General features: G+C 45.4%; 1 protein-coding gene across 2 annotated transcripts in view; it reads left to right on the plus strand.

Annotated features, from left to right (window-relative positions):
• Positions 1 to 6,281: 6,281 nt before the first annotated feature.
• TTC39C (tetratricopeptide repeat domain 39C) overlaps positions 6,282 to 19,703 on the plus strand; it is a 109,224-nt gene continuing 95,802 nt past the window's right edge. For both annotated transcript variants that reach the window (XM_027575872.2, XM_027575873.1), the window contains exon 1: positions 6,282 to 6,549. In XM_027575872.2, coding sequence (XP_027431673.1) covers positions 6,386 to 6,549 — 164 coding nt within the window. In that variant the 5' untranslated portion in view covers positions 6,282 to 6,385. The remainder of the gene's footprint in view (positions 6,550 to 19,703) is intronic.

Consider the following 19,703-nt stretch of genomic DNA (forward strand, 5'->3'; position numbering starts at 1 on the left):
TGCATTTTTAAAATCTTCATGCCAAATATTAATTGATTTCCTTGTTCAACCCTTCAGGTCAAGTCAAAAATATTTTAATGGATTATTAAAGCAGATATAATTCAGACCCAAATGAAGACATCTAAAACCTGAATATTTTTACTTTATATGTTTTATACATTCAGAAGAAAATCTGCACTTCCTCCTCAGGCTGCATTAATAACAGCAAAGATGTAATGTTTACAGTAGAAATGGTTTAAATTAATCATCTTCATATGATGCATCTGGTTATTTAATTGCACAGGCTTTTTTTGTGGCTGGATATTTCAAGATAATACCGTTGACAAGTAAATATATGAACAGAAGGATCAATTGGCTTCAATTTATATAACACTAACTGTATGGATTCAGATAATATCTTCCCATGACAGCTTACGAAACACAGGTCCGCTATTTCATTTACTTGCCTTGAAGGTACTGATTGTCTTCATATTACAAATGGGAGAACTAAGCCTGAAAGAAGTTAAGTAGAATTGCCCTCGGTCACAAAGTCAATGCACTGCAGAACCAGAATTGTAATCTCTGATTTAGACTCCTGGCACAATCTCCTTCCCCCTGTACTTCCAACTCACCCACTCGGTAGCTCACCCTTACCATACAACGTACAAACAGGTGTTGAGCACCTATAATGTGCTCTAGACAGTCCTAGGGAATCTGACTACACTTGAAGATTTGGAAATAAATCCACTCTGAGAAGCAAATGTCAAGGCTGCTGCTTCTGCCCAAAATAGATTCACATATGTGGTTAGGTGAACAGAAAGGTATCTCTTCCTTTCTCCTTCAGTCAGGGAGAAGCCTGGTGGTTAGAAGAACTGGGATATGACATTTGTTATTAGTTAATGTAGGAAAGGCTTAATAACATCTTAGCATATTAAGGCTAGGCTTGTTAGTAAGTAACAAGGTAAAGTTACATGGATGGAAGGAAAATAATTTTAGATAAAAATGGAAATTCCAGATCAAAATTTATCATAGTGGCAAGATAAGTTTGATTTTTTTTTTAAAGGTTCTATTTATTTGAGAGAGAGAGAGAGCATGTGAGCATGAGCCGGGGGAGGGGCAGAGGAAAAGCAGACTCAGTGTGGGGCTGGATCCCAGGACTCCGGGACCATGATCTGAGCCAAAGGCAGACACTTAACCCATTGAGCCTCCCAGGCGCCCCACTAGGTTTGGTTTTAGATACGCCAGAAGAAAATCCACCAGTGTACTAAATGAAACCTCCTTTCGACACCTTTCCCAGTCCTCATCCATAGGCCCAGAGCCCATTTGCTTCCCACCCCCAGGACTCAGCAGACCCAGACCTTGAAACCAGGGACAACTTCTTCCTTTTCAGAGCAGCAATCAGTGGACAGAGAAGTTATGGGCATTCACCAGAGGCTGCAAAATGTGCAAATCATGAGAGGGTACGAAAGGAGAGGGAGACTTGAATATTTCTGCAAGGAGCAGGGGGGAGTGGTAGATCTAGGGAGCAGCAATTGTCAGTGAAAAGCAAGGAGGCAGGTTAAAGGCAAGGGATGCAGAAGGAAACGTAAAGGAACGGGAAGGGAGAAAGAGAAGGAAAGAGAACCTCTGTGAAGACCAAGAGAGGAGCTGAGCTCCCACTCCAACACATTGTAATCCAGGACTTGGGCAGGAGGCCTCACTGCTTGACTTACTTACCCGGGGGGAGGGGGGTTTTAAGCCACTGGAGGAAGGACATGATGCCTTCCCCAGTCGTGCCTCCAAATCTATACAGCAGCAGAGCAATGATCTCACCTCTAGTAAACACCTGCTTAAATCTCTATTATGTCCATTGGGTATTCAGTTTGGGGAAAAGCAGATGAAAGGGCATCCAGTCTGAAGGGGATAGTTTCCTGCTTCGTGATCACCACTGTGGTCTGCAGGGCAGTGGGAGTGTCTGTTGGAGGCATCCACCCTGCTGGAGAAACAGCCAGGTGGATCCCCTTGGGTCCACCACGCGCTTCTCTCCTTAGAGGCCAGAGAAAAGGAAGGAACCTGCTTTACAGTTTTACATGTCAACCCTTGACTTGATGTGCTTTTTGATTACAAGCAGTTAACTCAATCTTCTCTCACCTCTGGTAGAGTGACAGGTCTGAGTTTGATAGCAAAGATATAGCATACCATGAAAATGCAGTAACATTAATTTCTCAGCTCTCCTCCATTTTAGAGTTCCAGACATTCTGGGAACCTATATTTATTTCAACTGGTGGTGCAGGTTTACAGAAAGATACATCAAAGCATGGTTACTACTATTCCTAAAAAATGTTAATGTGACCTAAGCACATACAAGACTTCTTAAGGTAGTATGTTCTCTAAATGCATTTAAAACGCAATTCCAAAAACTCAAAACATGTTTAAGAAGACAAGAGTAGGGAATGTTGCTAGTTGTCCCTCTGACATCCATTTCCTACATTCCTTTTCTTAGCGGGCCTAGAATTTCCCAGCGGTGGAACTGGTTTCACTGCCCAGATCCTGGAGCAGGCTCTGATTGGCTTAATCCAGTCATAATAAACCACCCCTTTCTAACCACATTGATTGATTCAAGAATGAGCACCTGGGGGGTGCCTGGGTGGCTCAGTTGGTAGAGCTTGGACTCTTGATTTTGGCTTAGGTCATGATTTCAGGGTCCTGGAATGCAGCTCCTTATCGGGCTCCGTGCTCAGCTGGGAATCTCCTCTCCCTCTCCCCCTGCCCCCTGCTCTCTCTCTCTCCCTCTCTCAAATAAATAAATCTTAAAACAAAACAAAACAAAAAAATGAGCACCCTGAGAGCCACTGAAAGCCAGTGAGATTCAGTTAGGGGATTTGGGGTTAAGCGTTGAAAATGTAATGCCCTGCTACTGGATGTGAAAAAGCAAGCAGGTAGCTAGCCCCGGGAAACTTCTAGCTTTTTGGGTACCGGGACAGAAGGGCCTACGAATAGACCCACCAAGCACCAAAGTGGCAAGCTGCGGGGTAGAAAGGTGGAGAAATTGGGTCCAAGTCACAGTTTTGCAGCCGTGGCCCAGCCTCCTTTTGGGAAATCCCCTTTATGAACCAATAAATTTGCTTTTCTGGGCCATTTGGGTCAGATTTTTCTGTTACTTGCCATCAAGACGTCTTAACTTACAAAAAATCTATCATGTAAAAAGTAAGACACATCTAAAACTTTTCACAAATAATTTAGACTTGGAGTTTCATTTTCACAATGAAACCTCATGAAGAACCACAAAATACTGATAATACCCACAAGAGGTATGTAGAAAGAAAATTGTTTTTTTCCTCCATTTGAGAGCTTTTCCTCTCCCTCTCCCTCCCTCTCCTTTGTTCCTTCCTCCTGCCAAAGGGAACACTGGGTAAATCCTATTAGGTTGCAGCCAAGTGCACTGAAGACTGCCTTTAGTGCAACAAATGGGTGCTGAGAATCTTACCATTTCAAGTGTATGGCGCCCTAACGTGTTGGTAATCTAGATTTTCCTTCCTTTTGTAGGTAATATACTTTGACCTCTTAAACATCCATCCTTATCTGCCATTGTTATCTAGTGAAGAAAACATGAGCAGCCTTCATTCCCTACCTGCCAGGTGTAAATGTTGGGCAGGTGTCAGTGCCAACTACAGCTGTTACAGATCTAATTACTGGGTCACGTATTGCCTCACTTCCGGGTTGTGAGCCCCGTTTTGAATCCTCTTTGTATCCCTCATTGGAGAGCAAATATTTGAAAATGTCCATTCAAGATGTTGCTGCTAATCTAATTGTGGCATTTGGTTAGATCCAATTTGGCACATATCTGGTGTAAATTACATGGCAGAGTTATCCTCTATCCATATCACCTATTATGGGGTGCTGGGCAGTTGCACTGGATCTTGCCCCAATTGCTCAACAGCTAAATTTCACTAAGTCTGTGTAACCATTTGTACTAGGTTTCTGAGACAGATTGCTTTGATTTTGCTCATCCCCCACCCCCCATTCTGAGCTGCTGGGTCCCAGATCCAACTTGTTAATGCCCACGGGGCCTTTAACTCCTTGATGGACATGGAGAACTGGGCATGGCTGCTTTTTCCAGGTGGGGGAGGACAGGTTATCTGCTAGGTTTGGTATTGCCCTCTTGGCTTCTCTCCCTTGTTGACTAGATTGTTTCAGGATTAGGGGGTAGATGGTTCCACAGATCCAAAGTTCAGGCAGCTCATAAGCACTGGGCATGTTGTCACCTCTGGTTACCACTGGCAATGTGTGACCAGGGAACACTCTGTCAAGAGCCCCATGGTCAGTACAGTACCTAAGATGTGTGTTAGATGGCCCAGTAAAAGATACAGACACACACAAAAATGTATTAAAGAACACATGTGCACTTCTGTCACTCAGGATCCGGCACTGGGTGCTGACTTCAAAGAACTTAAGAACACTTAACACCCATTCTCACAATTAACAATGTTCAGACCACAAGGCAATGTGACTTATCTCTTGCTCAGTGTCCTAAAAACAAAGGTTACAGCCTATGAATGCCACGTAGATCTGTGGCACTGCTGATACTGGAATCTTTTTATTATTATTATTATTACTATAATAATAATTATTATTATGTTTGAATCTAACACTATTTTACATCCAAAAGTACTTGGATAAAAACCTGGCAAACCTATCAAGTCCTTTCAGATCACATGAACGGAGTGACTCCTGTATTACAAAGCATTGTTTCCCAGAGGTGAGAATCATCCATTTTCTTGCTTCTTTTGATGTTCCAATTTGTGGCTCCAGATGTACTCAAGAATTAGCATGGTGTTCTGACAAATGACAGCTAAGGAATGACAGCAATTCACATATCTTAAGTATATGAATGCTGGAAATAATCTATGGGTTTAGATATTCTTGTAAGGGATGGCACAAATCACAAAATAAGTGGTAGCAACTTGTATGATGAAATAAAAATATTTTTGAAGTATTTTCTGCGCTAATTTATCATATTGACCTCATTATAATGCTGGATGTGAATGGGTGACTCTCTAAACCCGAATATCAATTTAATTTTTAAAGTTTCAGTTGTAAATGCTTCAGCAGAGCCATTTCTCCAAACTGAAATTAATAAACCACACTATAAGAACGACAATGACTTAAGAAAGGTGGTCCGATTTGACATTAAGAACATAATCTTGATTGTCACAACATATTTAGTGATTTTGCTAAAATAAAGGTGAAAATAGAAATTTCTGGAAAAACAAACATTACTTGTGAATTGTCTCCATATTACCCACGCAGACATTACCAGTCCATCATTAGAACAGTCAGACATATGCAATGACTGAGTTCTGTCATCTTTGACATTTTACTGATATTCGGTCATATAATAAACCAGAGCTTTATACTTATTTTTTCTGTTTCATTGGTATGAAAGTGTAATTGTCAGGGTAATAATAGAAATCACTTGAAGAGCTTAATTTATAAACTTTAAATATTTAGGTATTTGCCACATTAGCCTCCATTTGTCCTCTTGCCCCATCGGGCAAAAATGTTGGTGGCGGCCAGAGAGGGTGCGTACCAGGGTCCAGGATCCTCCCCGCTCTATTCCTCAGCGCCCGGCTCCGGGCAGCTGGCCGGCAGGTGCCCTCGGGCCCCGCCCCCGCCTCCCACCTCCTCGGGGATTGGCTACCTTGAGCTAGGGGGGCGGCCCCAAGGTCGGGGTAAAGTTGGGGGTCGCGGGCGCCCGCAACTCCGGGGTTCTGGCGCTACCCACTAGGGTAGAGTGCGCCGGGTGCCGCCAGGTGGTCTCCAGCCGTGCGCTCTCGTTGCGTCCCAGGCGCAGTTCCCCGTCCCCCTTTCAAGCCCGCTTGCTTCCCCGCGACCCCCGGGTCCGGCTCTTTTGGAGGAAAGAGTCAAAGTCCGGGCCTCAGTGCCTCGCGAGTGTCCGAGCAGGCTCGGCGCGCTGGCCCAGGGCGGCAGGGCGAGGGGTGCAGGGTGGGGACCTGGGCCCGGAGGGACCCGGGCGGCGCGTGGGGGCTGCAGGAAGCAGGGGCGGCGGCCGCTCGGGTCCCGGCTCGGCAGGGTGAGAGACACCCGGAAACGGATTCCACTTGGGTGCCCGTGCGAGAGGAGCGTCTCGGAGGGAGCGGGAGGAGCAGGCGGGCAGGCTGCTGCTGAGTAATCCCCGCGGCGGCGGGAGGTGGCGGCTTGGGCGCTCACGTCCCCCGCCGCGCTGCAGCCGGCCCGGCTCCTCCCCCCCCCACCCGCCCCGGCCCGCCCAGCCGCGCGCCGCCCCTCCCCCGCCCCGCTCCGCTGCGCGCCGCTCCGGGCAGGTAGAGCCGGGCTCCGGGCGCGCCAGGGCCGCAGCAGCTGTCGCCCCACCTCGCCTCGGCCCTGCGCACAGCCTCGCGCGCCCATGGCGGGCTCGGAGCAGCAGCGGCCGCGGCGGCAGGACGACGGAGACTCGGCCGCGGCGGCGGCGGCGGCACCCCTGCAGGACGCGGAGCTGGCCCTGGCTGGCATCAACATGCTGCTCAACAACGGCTTCAGGGAGTCGGACCAGCTTTTCAAACAATACAGGTGACCGACGCGCCCTGCTCCCCCGCCCGGGCCACGCGCCCCTCCGGGCCGGCTCACGCGCCGCGATCTGCCGCGGGCCCCAGAAGCCTCCTCCCCCTCCCGTGGGTCACTAATCCCCGGCCCCGGTGCCCAGGTCGCCACCCTCGGCCTGCGCTGCAACCGGAGCTTCTGCGCCTTTGTCACATCAACCCCTTCCACCCCCGTTCCGTTGTCCTTTCGCTCTGCGGGACCCGCCACTCGTCCTCCCCGTGCTCCCGCAGTCTCCCGTCACTTTCTCGCCCCCCCTCCCCCAGAGGGGCGCCCAGTGCTTGTCCGCTTCTCTCTCACGGGTCCCGAGCCCGTTGGTTTTGGGACCTGGGACCGGATGCGATGGGAGGCAGCTGGGAGCCTCAGACTCTCAGTACTGTGCCCCAGCCGCCTTTGTGACACAGAGCACGCCAGCTGCATCGTGCCCGTTTCTTGTGCCTCGCATTACTTTGCATCGTTGTGCGTTCCAAACGCCTTTCTTGTTTGAAAACACATATGCGTAATTGCCTGCTAGTGCAGGAATGAAAAAGAAAACTCAACCGAACTCGGCTTCCTCACCTCTCTCTCTGCCTGTCTTCTAGACCTCAGTCCTCAAAATGAGTTCCTAATGCCTTTCAAGCGAGTGTACTTATTATGGACTTTTGTAACTTGAAGAAAAAAATGGAGGGATTGTAAATGTATGTAAGGGTGGAAGGGAGAACACGTGTGCTCAGTTGCTTTTTAAAAATTCGTCTTCTAAAAAATGAATCGAAAGAACTGAAACCCGTTATCGTTCTTCTGTGAGTGGGAGGAGCCTTCAGTTTCACTGGGGACCAGAAGCATCTGCTTTCTGGTTTAGGAAACAAGTTTGTGATTTGCCCTTTCAGTGTTGAGTCTCAAGGATGTTGATTAGCAACTTTCCTGTAGGTGTTTAAGGGACACATGCTTCACACTTTTTCAGACCTGGGTGGTTTGGTAGGAATGAAGGGACCGTTGTGCATCTGTGATTGTGAGCCATGGTCTGTAAGGAAATGAGAGGAGGGGTAGAGGACGTAGAGACAGACGCCTGTCGTTTTCTGACTTCAAAGATTGGTGGTTCTATGGTTGGAGCTTTCACTTTTTAATGGCAATGCGAGTATCTCACAACTATGAACTCTTCACTAAAGACCATGTACTCTTAAATCAGTTTTTTGTAAAAAAAAAAAAAAAAAGTGGAAACAGCTTTTCTCAGGCCATTTTATTTTTAAAGGCTACCAGGCTGATTTCAGTCTGAGAATGTACTTCGTGAAAAAACCACATGTGAGTGTTTGGTACAGTGCTCTGATTTTTTTTTTTTTTTTTTTTAAGATTACCAGTTGTGTTGTATGAGAGAGAAGGCTGGAGAAAACCTGAGTCAAATTTACTCTTTGACTCAAGATACTGTGCTTGCCTATTTCAATACTTCTTGCTTTTGGAATGTTATCTTGTTTTAACTTTTTTTCTAAACTGCTTTCGTGTACTTAAATAGCACCTTGTGATTTCTGTATATTGAAAGCGTGAAATAAGGCAGAAATACTGTTATCTAGACTATTTTATGTGCCATTAAAGGAAGGCAGATTATGAGTGATAGAATTATTTTCTCAGAGAAACTGATGCACCAAAAAGGAATTTCTCTGTGGGTGTGTTGAGGGTAGAGGAGGGGGCGGTGTCCAGGGAGGATTTACAGTATATAGACAGGAGCTGTCTTGTGTGTGTTTGTGTGTGTGTGTGTGTGTGTGTGTGTGTGTGTGTGTTTTAGAGATTCATTTTATTTTAGAGCAGACAGGCAGGGGGAGGGGCAGAGGGAGAAGGAAAGAAGCAGACTCTCCACTGAGCCAGGGCACCCAAGACACAGGGCTCGGTTCCACAACCCTGAGATCACAGCCTGAGCTGAAATCAAGAGTTTGCCACTCAACCGACTGAGCCCCCCCAGGCACCCCTACTTGTGTTTTGAAAATAAAAGATGAAACAAACTATTGTAGTATCTGTTTTCTGCCAGGCACAGTGCTGGCATATTCTTGCTTATATTCTTATATTCTCACTATTCTGGTGACAACAAAAGGGTGAGCTGTATTTTTATCATGACAATTTTATCATGAGGGGCTTGAGTCTCCGTGTTTAGCATGGACACAAGCGCAGTGGTTCTAAATCAGGGCTCTTTTCATTATCTCATTCTGCCTGCCTCACTAAAATTATTATACAGTTGACCCTTGGCCAACATGGGTTTGAACTGCATGGATCTACTTCCACATGTATTTTTTAATAGTACTGTAAATGTATTTTTGCTTCCTTGTGATTTTTTTTTTTTTAAGATTTTCTTTGTCAGCACAAGCAGGGGGAGTGGCAGGCAGAGGGAGAAGCAGTCTCCATGCTGAGCAGGGAGCCTGATGTGAGACTCGATCTCAGGACCTCTGGGATCATGACCTGAGCCGAGGGCAGACGCTTAACTGACTGAGTCACCCAGGCGTCCCTTCCTTGTGATTTTCTTAAGAATTTTTTCTCTAGCTTCCTTTATTATAGGAATACAGTATGTATTACAACAAACAAAATATCAATAAGGCTTCTGGTCAACAGTTGGCTACTAGCAGTTAAGTTTTTGGGGAGTCAAAACTTATATATAGTCGGTGCCCCTGACCCTCACACTGTTCAAGGGTCAACTGTATTTTGTGATTTGCCTTCTGATCTTATTTTCTAGTAATTTAAACTTTTTAAAGGTGTAGACAGTGGTTACATTATGCCGTGAGCTTTCCCTTGATTCCCTCTAATTTGTCCATGATGTGGGACAGCCTTGCATTCTTGCCACCACCCAATGTGCTGCTGATCCATATTTTGGCAAACATACTTGTGTAGATGTGTGATTGTGGACCAGAATCCTGTAACCAGGGTTACAGTTGTAGTTTTGCCACTTTTTGTAGCTGCTGACTTTGGTTACTCAAAATTTGCTTCCTCGCTTTTAAAATGGGAGTTGGTGTACATCATAATGTGGTTGTTAGGATTAAAAGAAATAATCCATGGTAGCTGGCACAATGTAAGCCCTCAGTAAACGCTAGCTAGCTTTATACTTGATGCCTTCCCCATTATTGTGCTTTCTTCTTCTTTTTTAAAATATTTTATTTAGTTATTTGAGAGAGAGAGAGATAGAGGGAGAAGCAGACTCCCTGCCCAGCAGGGAGGCTGATGCGGGACTCGATCCTGGGACTCCAGGATCATGACCTGAGCCGAAGGCAGTCGCTTAACCAACTGAGCCACCCAGGCACCCTGTGCTTTCTTCTTGATGGCATAGTTTGAGTAGCAGGAAGAAACATCCTGTGTGTAGGTAGCTTTTATATTTAAGGTTAGCCTCACAGAGGGTGTATGAAAGATTTAGATCCTTTTATGTATTGGGAAATGTGTCTTCTGTCCAGAGTTGAATGGTCTGCTGGAAAACTTGGTGACTTATTATTATTATAAGTACTCCAGGAACACCTCTACTCTGTTTACGGAAGAGAAAGCTATTTGGTTTTCTCCTTTCTTAGGATTGTTTTGTCACAGAAGACCATCCTTTCCCTACTAGTAAACCTTCCAGAAGCTTATCCTCATAGTTTAACAAAAGAAACATATTTTGCATCTAGTGTAACAATAACATCTTTATTCAAGCAAGAAGATCATTTTCTCATGCCACCTTACTAGCATGGTAAGTTTCATGGACAGCTATGGAATGAGGAGAAATGGTTACTTCATAGAAACCTATCATGAAGGCCATTCTGAATTAATGGAAAGTCTGGATTGTGTAATTTAGATATGACATATAGGAATTAGAAATATATGCACAGTAGAGTCTTTCTTTTGAGCTGTAAGAGGCTCCTTAGTTGGGATTTCAGACTATAACTCACTTCAATTGTAACTATAGTAATAATGTAACAAGGTGCCCTATTCTTGGTGCTGAGACCCCATCATGCACTTGGGGATGTGTTCCCAGAGGTTGAGACAGATGAATGCTGCTGTGGGGCCTTTCTGCTTTGAGCCTGAGGACACAACTTTGCACCTTCATGAGACTGACTACCTGAAATCAAATTCCTATTGTTGGCCTTTGAGCTTCCTGATCTAATGCAGCTGAGCTCACTCCCCTTCTGCGCATCCCCACCCCCAACTCTTAACCGATGTTCACGTGTGTGACGGGGACTCAGAGCTTTAGGTACTCAGACACGTGATAAAATAGGGGCTAGTTACGTGCGCAAGGAACAGGCCCTAGATTTCAGGTGTTGTGGTGTAGGTACAGTTGACAGCAGGGTGGCGAATGGGAGACGTGCCCGGGGCGTGCTCTGACCTATGGGAGTGGAGAGCAGCTGGAGTCTAACTCAGCGGGAAGGAAACTTTAGTGGAGGAAATGCTGTCTGAGCATCAAGGCGGGGGGGGGGGGGGGGGGGGTGGCGTTGGCAGGGGGGTGGAAGTAAAGTCCAGGAAACAGTGAAAAACCCACATGGAGCTGAGAAATGGGTGAGCACAGCAAGCTGATCAGTGTGATTAGGTTGTCCCGTTGGATGGCTGATTCCGCACTTGGCATTTTCTCGGATCACTGGTCAGTCTGTGTTTCCTGTGAGTCAGCGCAGCTTTTCGGGGTTGCTTTGCTGCTGGTCGTCTAGTCAACTCATGTTGTATGACCACCGCGTTCCTCACCGTGGCCCTCACGGCCATAATTGACTCTTGGCGCCTTTTTCTCTTTTTGGCTTGTGATACTACTTTTTTTATTGGAGGACTATCTGGAGAGGTGAAGCACATTAAGCTAGGAGGAAGACAGGAGACATCTGGAGTTCTTCCCCAGAATGAAATTTGTTGTTCTTCTTTCCCGGGCTGGACATTTATCTCCCTCCTCTCCTTGCTGCCACCATCATCTCCTCTTGCTTTAACTCCTTGTGTTCTTTCTGACCTTAAAATATCTGCAGTTCTTCCCCTGCCAACACTATCACCAATTTCTGGCTGTAGGTGTTACTAAAAAGTCATATTGAAAAACCATTGTCCTCTAACACAAGAAGCATATAGTGGTTATAAAGAATGTTCATTGAGGATAAATATACATAAATAAATATGGATTTGCTATAGAACTAGTAAATAGTTGGTGTTATGGATTGCTTTTCTTTTCCATTTTAAATTGTAAAAGTGGCAAAAATTTATTAACAAAAGGCAAGAAAAATTCATGGTAGGTAATAGGTTTAAAATGCAAGTATGGATCCTAAATTTAACACAATTTATGGTACATATGACAAGGCCTTATTACCTGTGTCTTGTTTGTGAGCATGTTGATTACAGAGCCAGTCTTGTCATAGAGGTGGCTCAGTATAATCCAGGGATTGCAAACGGTGGCCTATAGGCCAAATCTGGCCAGCTGTCTGTTTTTGTAAATAAAGTTTTATTGGGACACAGACACTCTTGCTTGATTATGTCTTTTCTGTGGCTGTTGCACAATACAGCAACAGTAATGAATAGCTGACAGACCATGTGGCCTACAAAGCCTAAAATATTTACTCTCTGGTCCTTCACAGAAAAAAAATTACTGGCCCCTGGTACAAACCAGAGTTCTGTCTGGAAAAACTCAAAAGGCTTGTGCATGAGACCTGGGCCAATAGGTGCATGAGCCTCTTTGCCCAAAGCTGTGGCAGGTACTTGAGAGGACAGGAAGAGCTTGTTAGGACACCTGTGTTTTCTGCATGATCTGGCTCTTCCCAGACAGCAGCATGCCTGTGTCTTGTTGCTGGAGTTTATGGAAAGTCCATAGATGCAGAAATGGAAGAAAAGGAGAAGCGATGAAAAGCAGAAATGGTGTAAGGGAACAGGCAGTAAAGACAGGAAACTCCTCTGTTGCTTTTTTCCATCCTTTTCAACTTAAGGCCGCGTTTGTTTAAAAAAAAAAAAAGGCTCATATATTTTTTTCCCCAATTATTGTGCTTTCTGGAAAGATCCCGATTGAATATTCATTAAAGATTCATTTTGTTTAATCGGGATGCTTTTGAAAATTCAACTGCCTGTAGACTAATGGGAGAGTTTATGTATAGGAAATTAACAGGAAAAAAATGAATATACTGCAGGTGTGTGTGTGTGTGTGTGTGTGTGTGTGTGTGTGTGTGTGTGCATGCACCCAAAAGCACACAAAGTTAAAGAAGTGAACCCTTAAAGAATCTGTGTGCTCTGAGTCCTGCATGCTGCATTAACAAGTAGTTCTGGAAGATTGCCTTCGTCCCTACCCTAGAGGATGTGTACTGAGTGAAATGAAGGTTCAGTGAAGGTAAGAAAACACAAAGGAAGAAAGCAAGAATACTGAAGCGTAGAACACTTCGTGTTATAGCTACAGAGAAACCACTTGGAGATCCCCAAACACATCATCATATTTCAGGGGCCTAGACCTTTTTGCTCAGGTTGTTTTAGCTCCATTTTTTGCACCCCAGGCTCCTTTGCCAGGGTCACTTCTCCTCCTTTCCCAGCAACAGCAGTGGGACTTTCAAAAGGCTAATGCTGAGAAGGGCTTGAGAAGAGTGTAAACGACGTACAGAAAGTAGATGGCTGTGCAGCAAAGAATTTTCCTGTTATTTCAAAACTGCCCAGTGCCAGGGCTGCGGTTGGGAGGGTGGGGCGGGGGGCACTGAGCTCTGTCTTAGACCTTTTCCACCACTTACTCTATTCCCCGAATTCTTAGTAAGCTTTCAACCCGTACATAGGTCCAATATGAGATTGAATTGCCTTTGTGGGCAAGCCTGGGAACATAGTCACCACTGAAAGCCTTTTTTAATGGGGGAAATGCATTCCAGTTTTTGAGTCAGTGACTTTGCCTGCGTGTCTGGTTTTTATTTTTTTCTTCTTTTATTGAGATGTAATTGACATAGATGTTTGTTTCAGGTATGCAACATAAATGATTTGCATCTGTTGTGAAATAATCACTACAATAAGTCTAGTTGATATCCCTCACCATACATAGTTACAAAAACATATTTTTGTATAAAACTATCCATAAATTTGCTGCCTCAGAAGAGAAGGTCCTGATTTCTTGGCAACTGATTTGGAGATTGAAATAGGGGCTTTTATTTTTTCATGTGTAAAAGTGGTTGATGGTTTGCTATCTCAGTCCTTTTCCTCAGCTGGGGTTACTTTCTCCATCTCTTCCTTCTTGCTCAAGGATTTCAGAACACAAGAAATATATATATATATACACACAACAGGTAGTTACTTCTGTCTTACAGGAAGATGATCCGTTATTATGGAGAAAACCCCTACACAGCGTCTGCTGCGTGTGGGACACCAAGGTGAGAAGCAGGTCCTTCGAGGTGATATTGCTTAATGTCTTTCAGTCTATCTCAAAAAGGACCACTTTAATACTTAGTCTTGCCCACAGCTGTAATATCTGTGGAATCACTGGCTTAGGTGACTGATTTTTCCTAGTATGCATCCAAGTAAGCACATCATGGTAAAGAGTAGTTGGTGCTCACTGGGTGCGGGGCCACACACCAGCACTCCCGGAATGTTAATCTTTATTTTATCCTGCTGCAGCTCTGTGCGGGGGCGAGGGGGGGTGCTCTTGTTATCTCCCTCTCACAGGGGGTGGAGGGAAGCACACTTACGTTGAACGACCTGTCCAAGGTTGCACAGTGAGGTGGAATTGCTGGGTGCGAACCCAGGCCATCGTACTCCGGCGTCTGTTTCCCCACTACACTACACTATACTACTGCTCTTCTGTAACTGCTACGATATGAGAAGTTGACCTGCGTGCTGCTAAAGCCATTTTGGGGGGGGATCCCAGCAATATGCAAACGTTTCACACCCAGAGGCCACCTGATAAGCCACCAGGGAGTGTGTCTTGAGGGAATGAGTCTCCCAGAGCTTTAGGCACTTCATGGCTCCCAGTCTTCTATAGGATAAGGGTCCCGGCTTGGCATAGGTTGTCCTGTGATCAGACCTGTCTGCTTCCATGACGCTCCCCTTGTCCCCTCCCCACTCGTCGTGCTGGGGTATTTTGCATCAGCTAACTTGTTCTGACTTATCCAAGGTGGTAGGAGGCCTCAGTGGCCCTGCGGGCTCTTACTGTCCCTTTCTCCAGCACTGGTGATGTCTGCACATTGTTTACATGGCTGCCTGTCTGTATGAGCGAGCTGAGATTGTAGAGATAGGTGGACTTCCTGATCAGGGGTTCCTGGCTTTCCTTAGCTCGCTGGAGTAGCGTGAGGTCCAAGAGGTCTTAGGGGCATATCAGCACCCCTTTATTTGCCAGTCGGCAAGTATAGCCCAGGGGCAGTGTCCTTTAGGAGCTCTGAAAGCTTGATTATTCATCCCCGCTCCCCGTACTGATGTGCACCAGGCATGTCTCTTGACCCATGGAGGTGCTCCTGTGTGCCCCCAAATTGACGCTCTGCTTCTCAGAACTCCTGTCTGGCCTTTCAGCCTCTTCCCTTTGGTGCATCCAGGCTGCCCAGTGCTTGGTGTGGGGCAGTGGGGAGCAAAGCTGTCACTGAGCACACGCTAGTCCTGACAGGTGCGATCAAAGGGAATGCGGAGTGCTCTGATGAAGTCTGCTGCTTCTGAAGTGGCCACTGGTCTCAGCTGTGCCTGGCCCCAGCAGTGGCAGCTCTGGGGGTCACGGTCCTTTGAGTGTGCTGTCCTCTGCTCGGTGTTGTGTGTGGTTGAGAGGCGGTCTACCCTAACTGGCCAGTCTTTGTAGTCTTTTATCAGTCCACCTGCAAGGCTCTGGGCTACCCCTGGGTGGTGGTGGCATGACATGTTCTGGTGTTATTTGCCTCTGTGGCGTGAGAAGGCAGAAATCTAGCTTCCCTACTCCAAAATCCCTGTCCTGAATTTCAGGAAGGGACTGTCTTTGAAAGAACTTGGTGGATGGGAAGGGAAACTTTCTAGAGCAGGGGCTCTCAACTGTATCAGATCTCATACCTTCTTTTTATAAAATATGTTGTCATTCCCCTCCTGTGATCCTAAAATAAATTCATAGGTGACATAACCTGCTCACAAAAAGTCTAAAGGTCCATATTATAAGGGAGAAGTAAAAAGAAATTTATAAAAAACTACATATGTTTCAAAATGTAAAGGCTCACTATGCCTTCATCAAATGATAAAGTAGTTAGGTGCTGGCATGTGTGTGTAATCAATACATTTGGATTTAAGAAAAGATCAGAACCTATTCCATAGTAGAAAAATGAGAGAGTAGGTGCACTTTGTAATAAAAAAGTAACAGACCAGACTTCTCTATGTTAAGAGAAAGTGGGAAAATACCTTAATTGAAATAGGGATAATATGCCAAGGCCAAACACTGTTGAAGTCGATCAGATGAGGAAGGGTGACATTTTTGCAATGAGCCAGGCTGCCTGTGTCAGGGTAGCATTGGAATAGTTAGTTTCCTGCATTAGGACCTGGGATGTGTGCTGACAACGTGTCTTAGAAAATAGGTCTCCCATCTTTAGATCCCTCGCCAAGCCAAGTACTTTGGAGACCAAAACCTTTAACAGAAGTCTAGGATTAGAGGATGAATTTAAAAAACTTACAGGAAAGTTGGGATGGGGGTGATGGGCATCCCCCGAGGACAGTATCAGTAGGATGGAAAAATAAAGATAAAACCCCGAGTCGTTTCTGTATGTGGTCCTTGTGATAAATCTCAGTGTGACAAATTCCTAATATAGGATGGCAAAAGTGAAATATATTAATGAAAGTAACTGGTATCTGGGATTTCCTGGCTCTTCAGAAATGTTTGGCTTTCAGTGTGCTTACAGGAGCGTTCAGAATCCCTGCTCCATTTCGGCTTGTGGTAGCTACACACGCAGGCTGGGGTAGCTGTTGCGGGCTGGCAGGCCCAGTGCCACACGCAGTGCTGCTGCTGGTGACATAATTCTCTAAAATTGTGAACGAGTCTCAGTAAAGGGTATATTTAAACAGTGCTGGCATGACTTTGTACTTCTTGTGCCGATGGAAGTAGGGTTCAGAAGTTGTGCAGGACATGGCATGCTATGCAGGACTCTCCCACATTGCTGGCCGCCTCACGTCCACAGCCCCTTGCACTCCTGTCATTGTGGCGTCCCCAGATGGCCCCGCAGATTTCCAGAACCCCTCCATGGAGAGGCACTGAGCTCGGGGGCGGCGGGGGGGGGCGTGAGCTCAAGACAAGGTTTGGGCTCTGCAGCTGGAATCCTGGGGCTGCCAGGAGCCGTGCAGGGGTGACAGCAGGAGAGGGGCTGCCCAGGCTGGTATGGCTGCCACTGGAGGGGCGTGGTGAAGGCAGGGCCTCCATTGCCTCTGCAACCACGGGCACCAGGGCAGAGCCCAGGGGTGGGGTTCCTTCACTGCTGGGCCCCTGGGGTGACTGCTCCTACACACCGGCTTTTCCAGCTCATTCACACACGCGCGCACACACACACGTGCACCTGTTTCTAGGGCCCAGAGAGCTCCAGGAATGGATCTTAGCACTGGTTCTTCTGTCTCTCGCCATATGGGTGTGCAGAACCTCAGGAACCCCTTCACGGTGGGGCCAGCTTGCAGGACCTGTGTCTTTCCAGCCTCAGGTGACTTTATTTCAGAGCCCTACTCTCTCTGCCCTGTCCCCAACCGGGTCTTCTTAACGTTAAATCTCCAGGTCTAAACTGGCTCGTGGTTCACATCCTTCCCAGGAAGTGAGCAGGCTTTTTGCTAAGTAGGTCACACACACACACATAGGCCAAATCCCCAGGAGTCAGGATGCAGTTACCCCAAAATTTCATGACCAAGGAAACCATAAAAGTGATTCTTCTAAAGTGGGAGGAAATACGGCAGAATGCTTCATGACGATTTTCTGTTCCATTGTACTTAGAAGCAGCGAGTAGGAAACACCCACACATACCATTTAGTGGTATGTCATTTAGATAGGGTGCCTCAATACACAGATGAAGAGTTCTCCCTGGTCCCACCCTCAACCATGACGTCAGCTGCATCCCATAAGACATGTTGGTTCAACCTGTTCATACGTGCTCGATCGCACCCTCCTGTTCCTCCCTGGGCTTGGCTCGGGGAAACCAGGAGTCCGGCCATGATATGTCTGTCTCTGAGCCCTGACAGTTCACGGCATGATCTGCTGCCTTTCCTGCTTCGGCCTTCTTGCCGTCGAGATTGAGGCCTTTTGTCTTGGCATTGTGCTTTCGTGCCTCCTCTGCCACAGCCCTCCAGGTTTCACTTAATGTAGATGATTCATCTGTAAAGTAACCGTCACCAGATAAACAGATTTTTAAACGTTTGTATCATTTTCTCTTTATCGCAGGTAAAAATTGTGCTATCCTAACAGGCCAGGAAATGAGGGAAAATGATGTTTTGTATCTGAATCCAAGTTGAATTTGCTAAATAACAGAGATTCAGGTTTTGAGAAACAATTGGATTAAACTAAGCTCATGCTTCATGACCTCTTTAGGATTGTTCCCGGTATAATGAGTCACTGTCAAGCCTTCAAGTGGTCCCCCCCTCCCATTCTGAGCAGTGAATTGCAAAATCTCAAGTTATGTATTGTCAGTTGAATTCTGGTGCAACAAAAGACTTTACCTTTGCATCTTGTAAATCATACTCGTCCTCTTCTTTATGTCTATAAGAAACAGGTTGAATTCACCTGCATACTTGTGACTCTTGAACTGTTCAAGGCGAGAATGGGGCTGCTTTTTTGTAGCCCTGCAATTGTTGGAGTAATTGGGTTTCTCCCTTTCCTCCGCATTTTAGCACAGTCTTTGTCAGTTTAATTGCCCGGGAAAGTTTTGTTTCTATCTGGAATGCCATTTGCTTCAGCTGTCAACCACGTAGATCCAAATGGTTTTTGGACTGATGATTGACGAGACACTCATTACTTTGAATTATCAAAATTACACATTGAGCTAGGAATTATTCCTCTTGAAGTAGCACAGAAAAAAAAAAAAGTGGGCCATGGGAGAGGGGAAATGGCTATCTAAAGTCGTTTAGCCAAGTGTCAAGACCGGTCATGTTGGAATTCTTAGAGATTATTGTTCTGGTGACATTGCTATTATAAAAATGGCAAGAAATGAGAGAATGGTTTGTGTGTTTCTCCGTAGCTCTTGTGTGGTATCTCAGATGTGGGCTTGGCTGATAACAGAGAACAGTTGCGTCTAACTTGAAACTGTGAGCTTTCCTCTTAATAGAAGAATGTTGAGTTTTACCTGTGTAAAATGAAACCAGATGAGGATCGGACAGCTTTCTGTGCAAGCCTAAATTTATAGTTAAGGATGCTTAGGAATGATGAAGAAAACACAAATGAAATTTTCTTGACCTATGGCTCTACTAAAAACTAAAGGAAAATATAGGTGCCTTGGTGAGAGGCCCACACTTCCATATGAAGTTCAGAGTTGTGTACTAAGAACTATTTACTAAAGCTTTATTTTGAAAAATAAGTCTCTAGTTTCACTTTGAAATGTCTCTTTAACTATGTAAAATAGTATTTGACCTGCTTGTATAAATAGCTGAGTGTGTTTAATCTTCAATTAAGGTATTCATGCAGTTTGTAGATTATTGCCGCACATAATAAAGGGACTGTATTATAACTTAAAGATGAGAAAATAAAACATGTTTAAGCAATTTTGTTACTTTAAAAATAACCCCTGTTGAAGGATTGGTTGGGAAGGCTTTTTAGGTAATTGATAAAATGTGTCTGGGTGATCTCTATTGGTAGAGCATGGAGATGATTGAGTTATTTAAGATAGAGAAGGGACTAATGCTAATGAGTTAGGAAGATATTTGATACACATTAATGACAGAATTAGGAAAACTAAAAAAAGTTGACTTTATTTAGCCTGAAGAGTTATTTTCAGAATGTATCAGTAACTCTAAATGAGCTTCAGGCCTGGAGCAATAAATGAATATGAATTAGCAAAGCTAGAGAGGAATTGGAATAAAGTTAGACATATGACACTCTTGTAATCATACAGGTATTGGTCTATGCATTACTACCGTGCAGGCAAAGAGCGACAGTGAATGGTAATCAAGTGGTAATCAGTCAATGGTAATCAATGCTTACTGTTAAGGGCACTGTGTCATGTGCATTTCTTCCTTAATCCCAATGCTCTCCAGGGCCCTGAGGATAAGTAGTAGTGTCATCACTTTGCATGTGACAACGTGAAGGCTTACGGAACCCAAGTTAAAAA

This window comes from Zalophus californianus, chromosome 14, assembly GCF_009762305.2.
Source record: "Zalophus californianus isolate mZalCal1 chromosome 14, mZalCal1.pri.v2, whole genome shotgun sequence".
Taxonomy (NCBI): Eukaryota; Metazoa; Chordata; class Mammalia; order Carnivora; family Otariidae; genus Zalophus; species Zalophus californianus.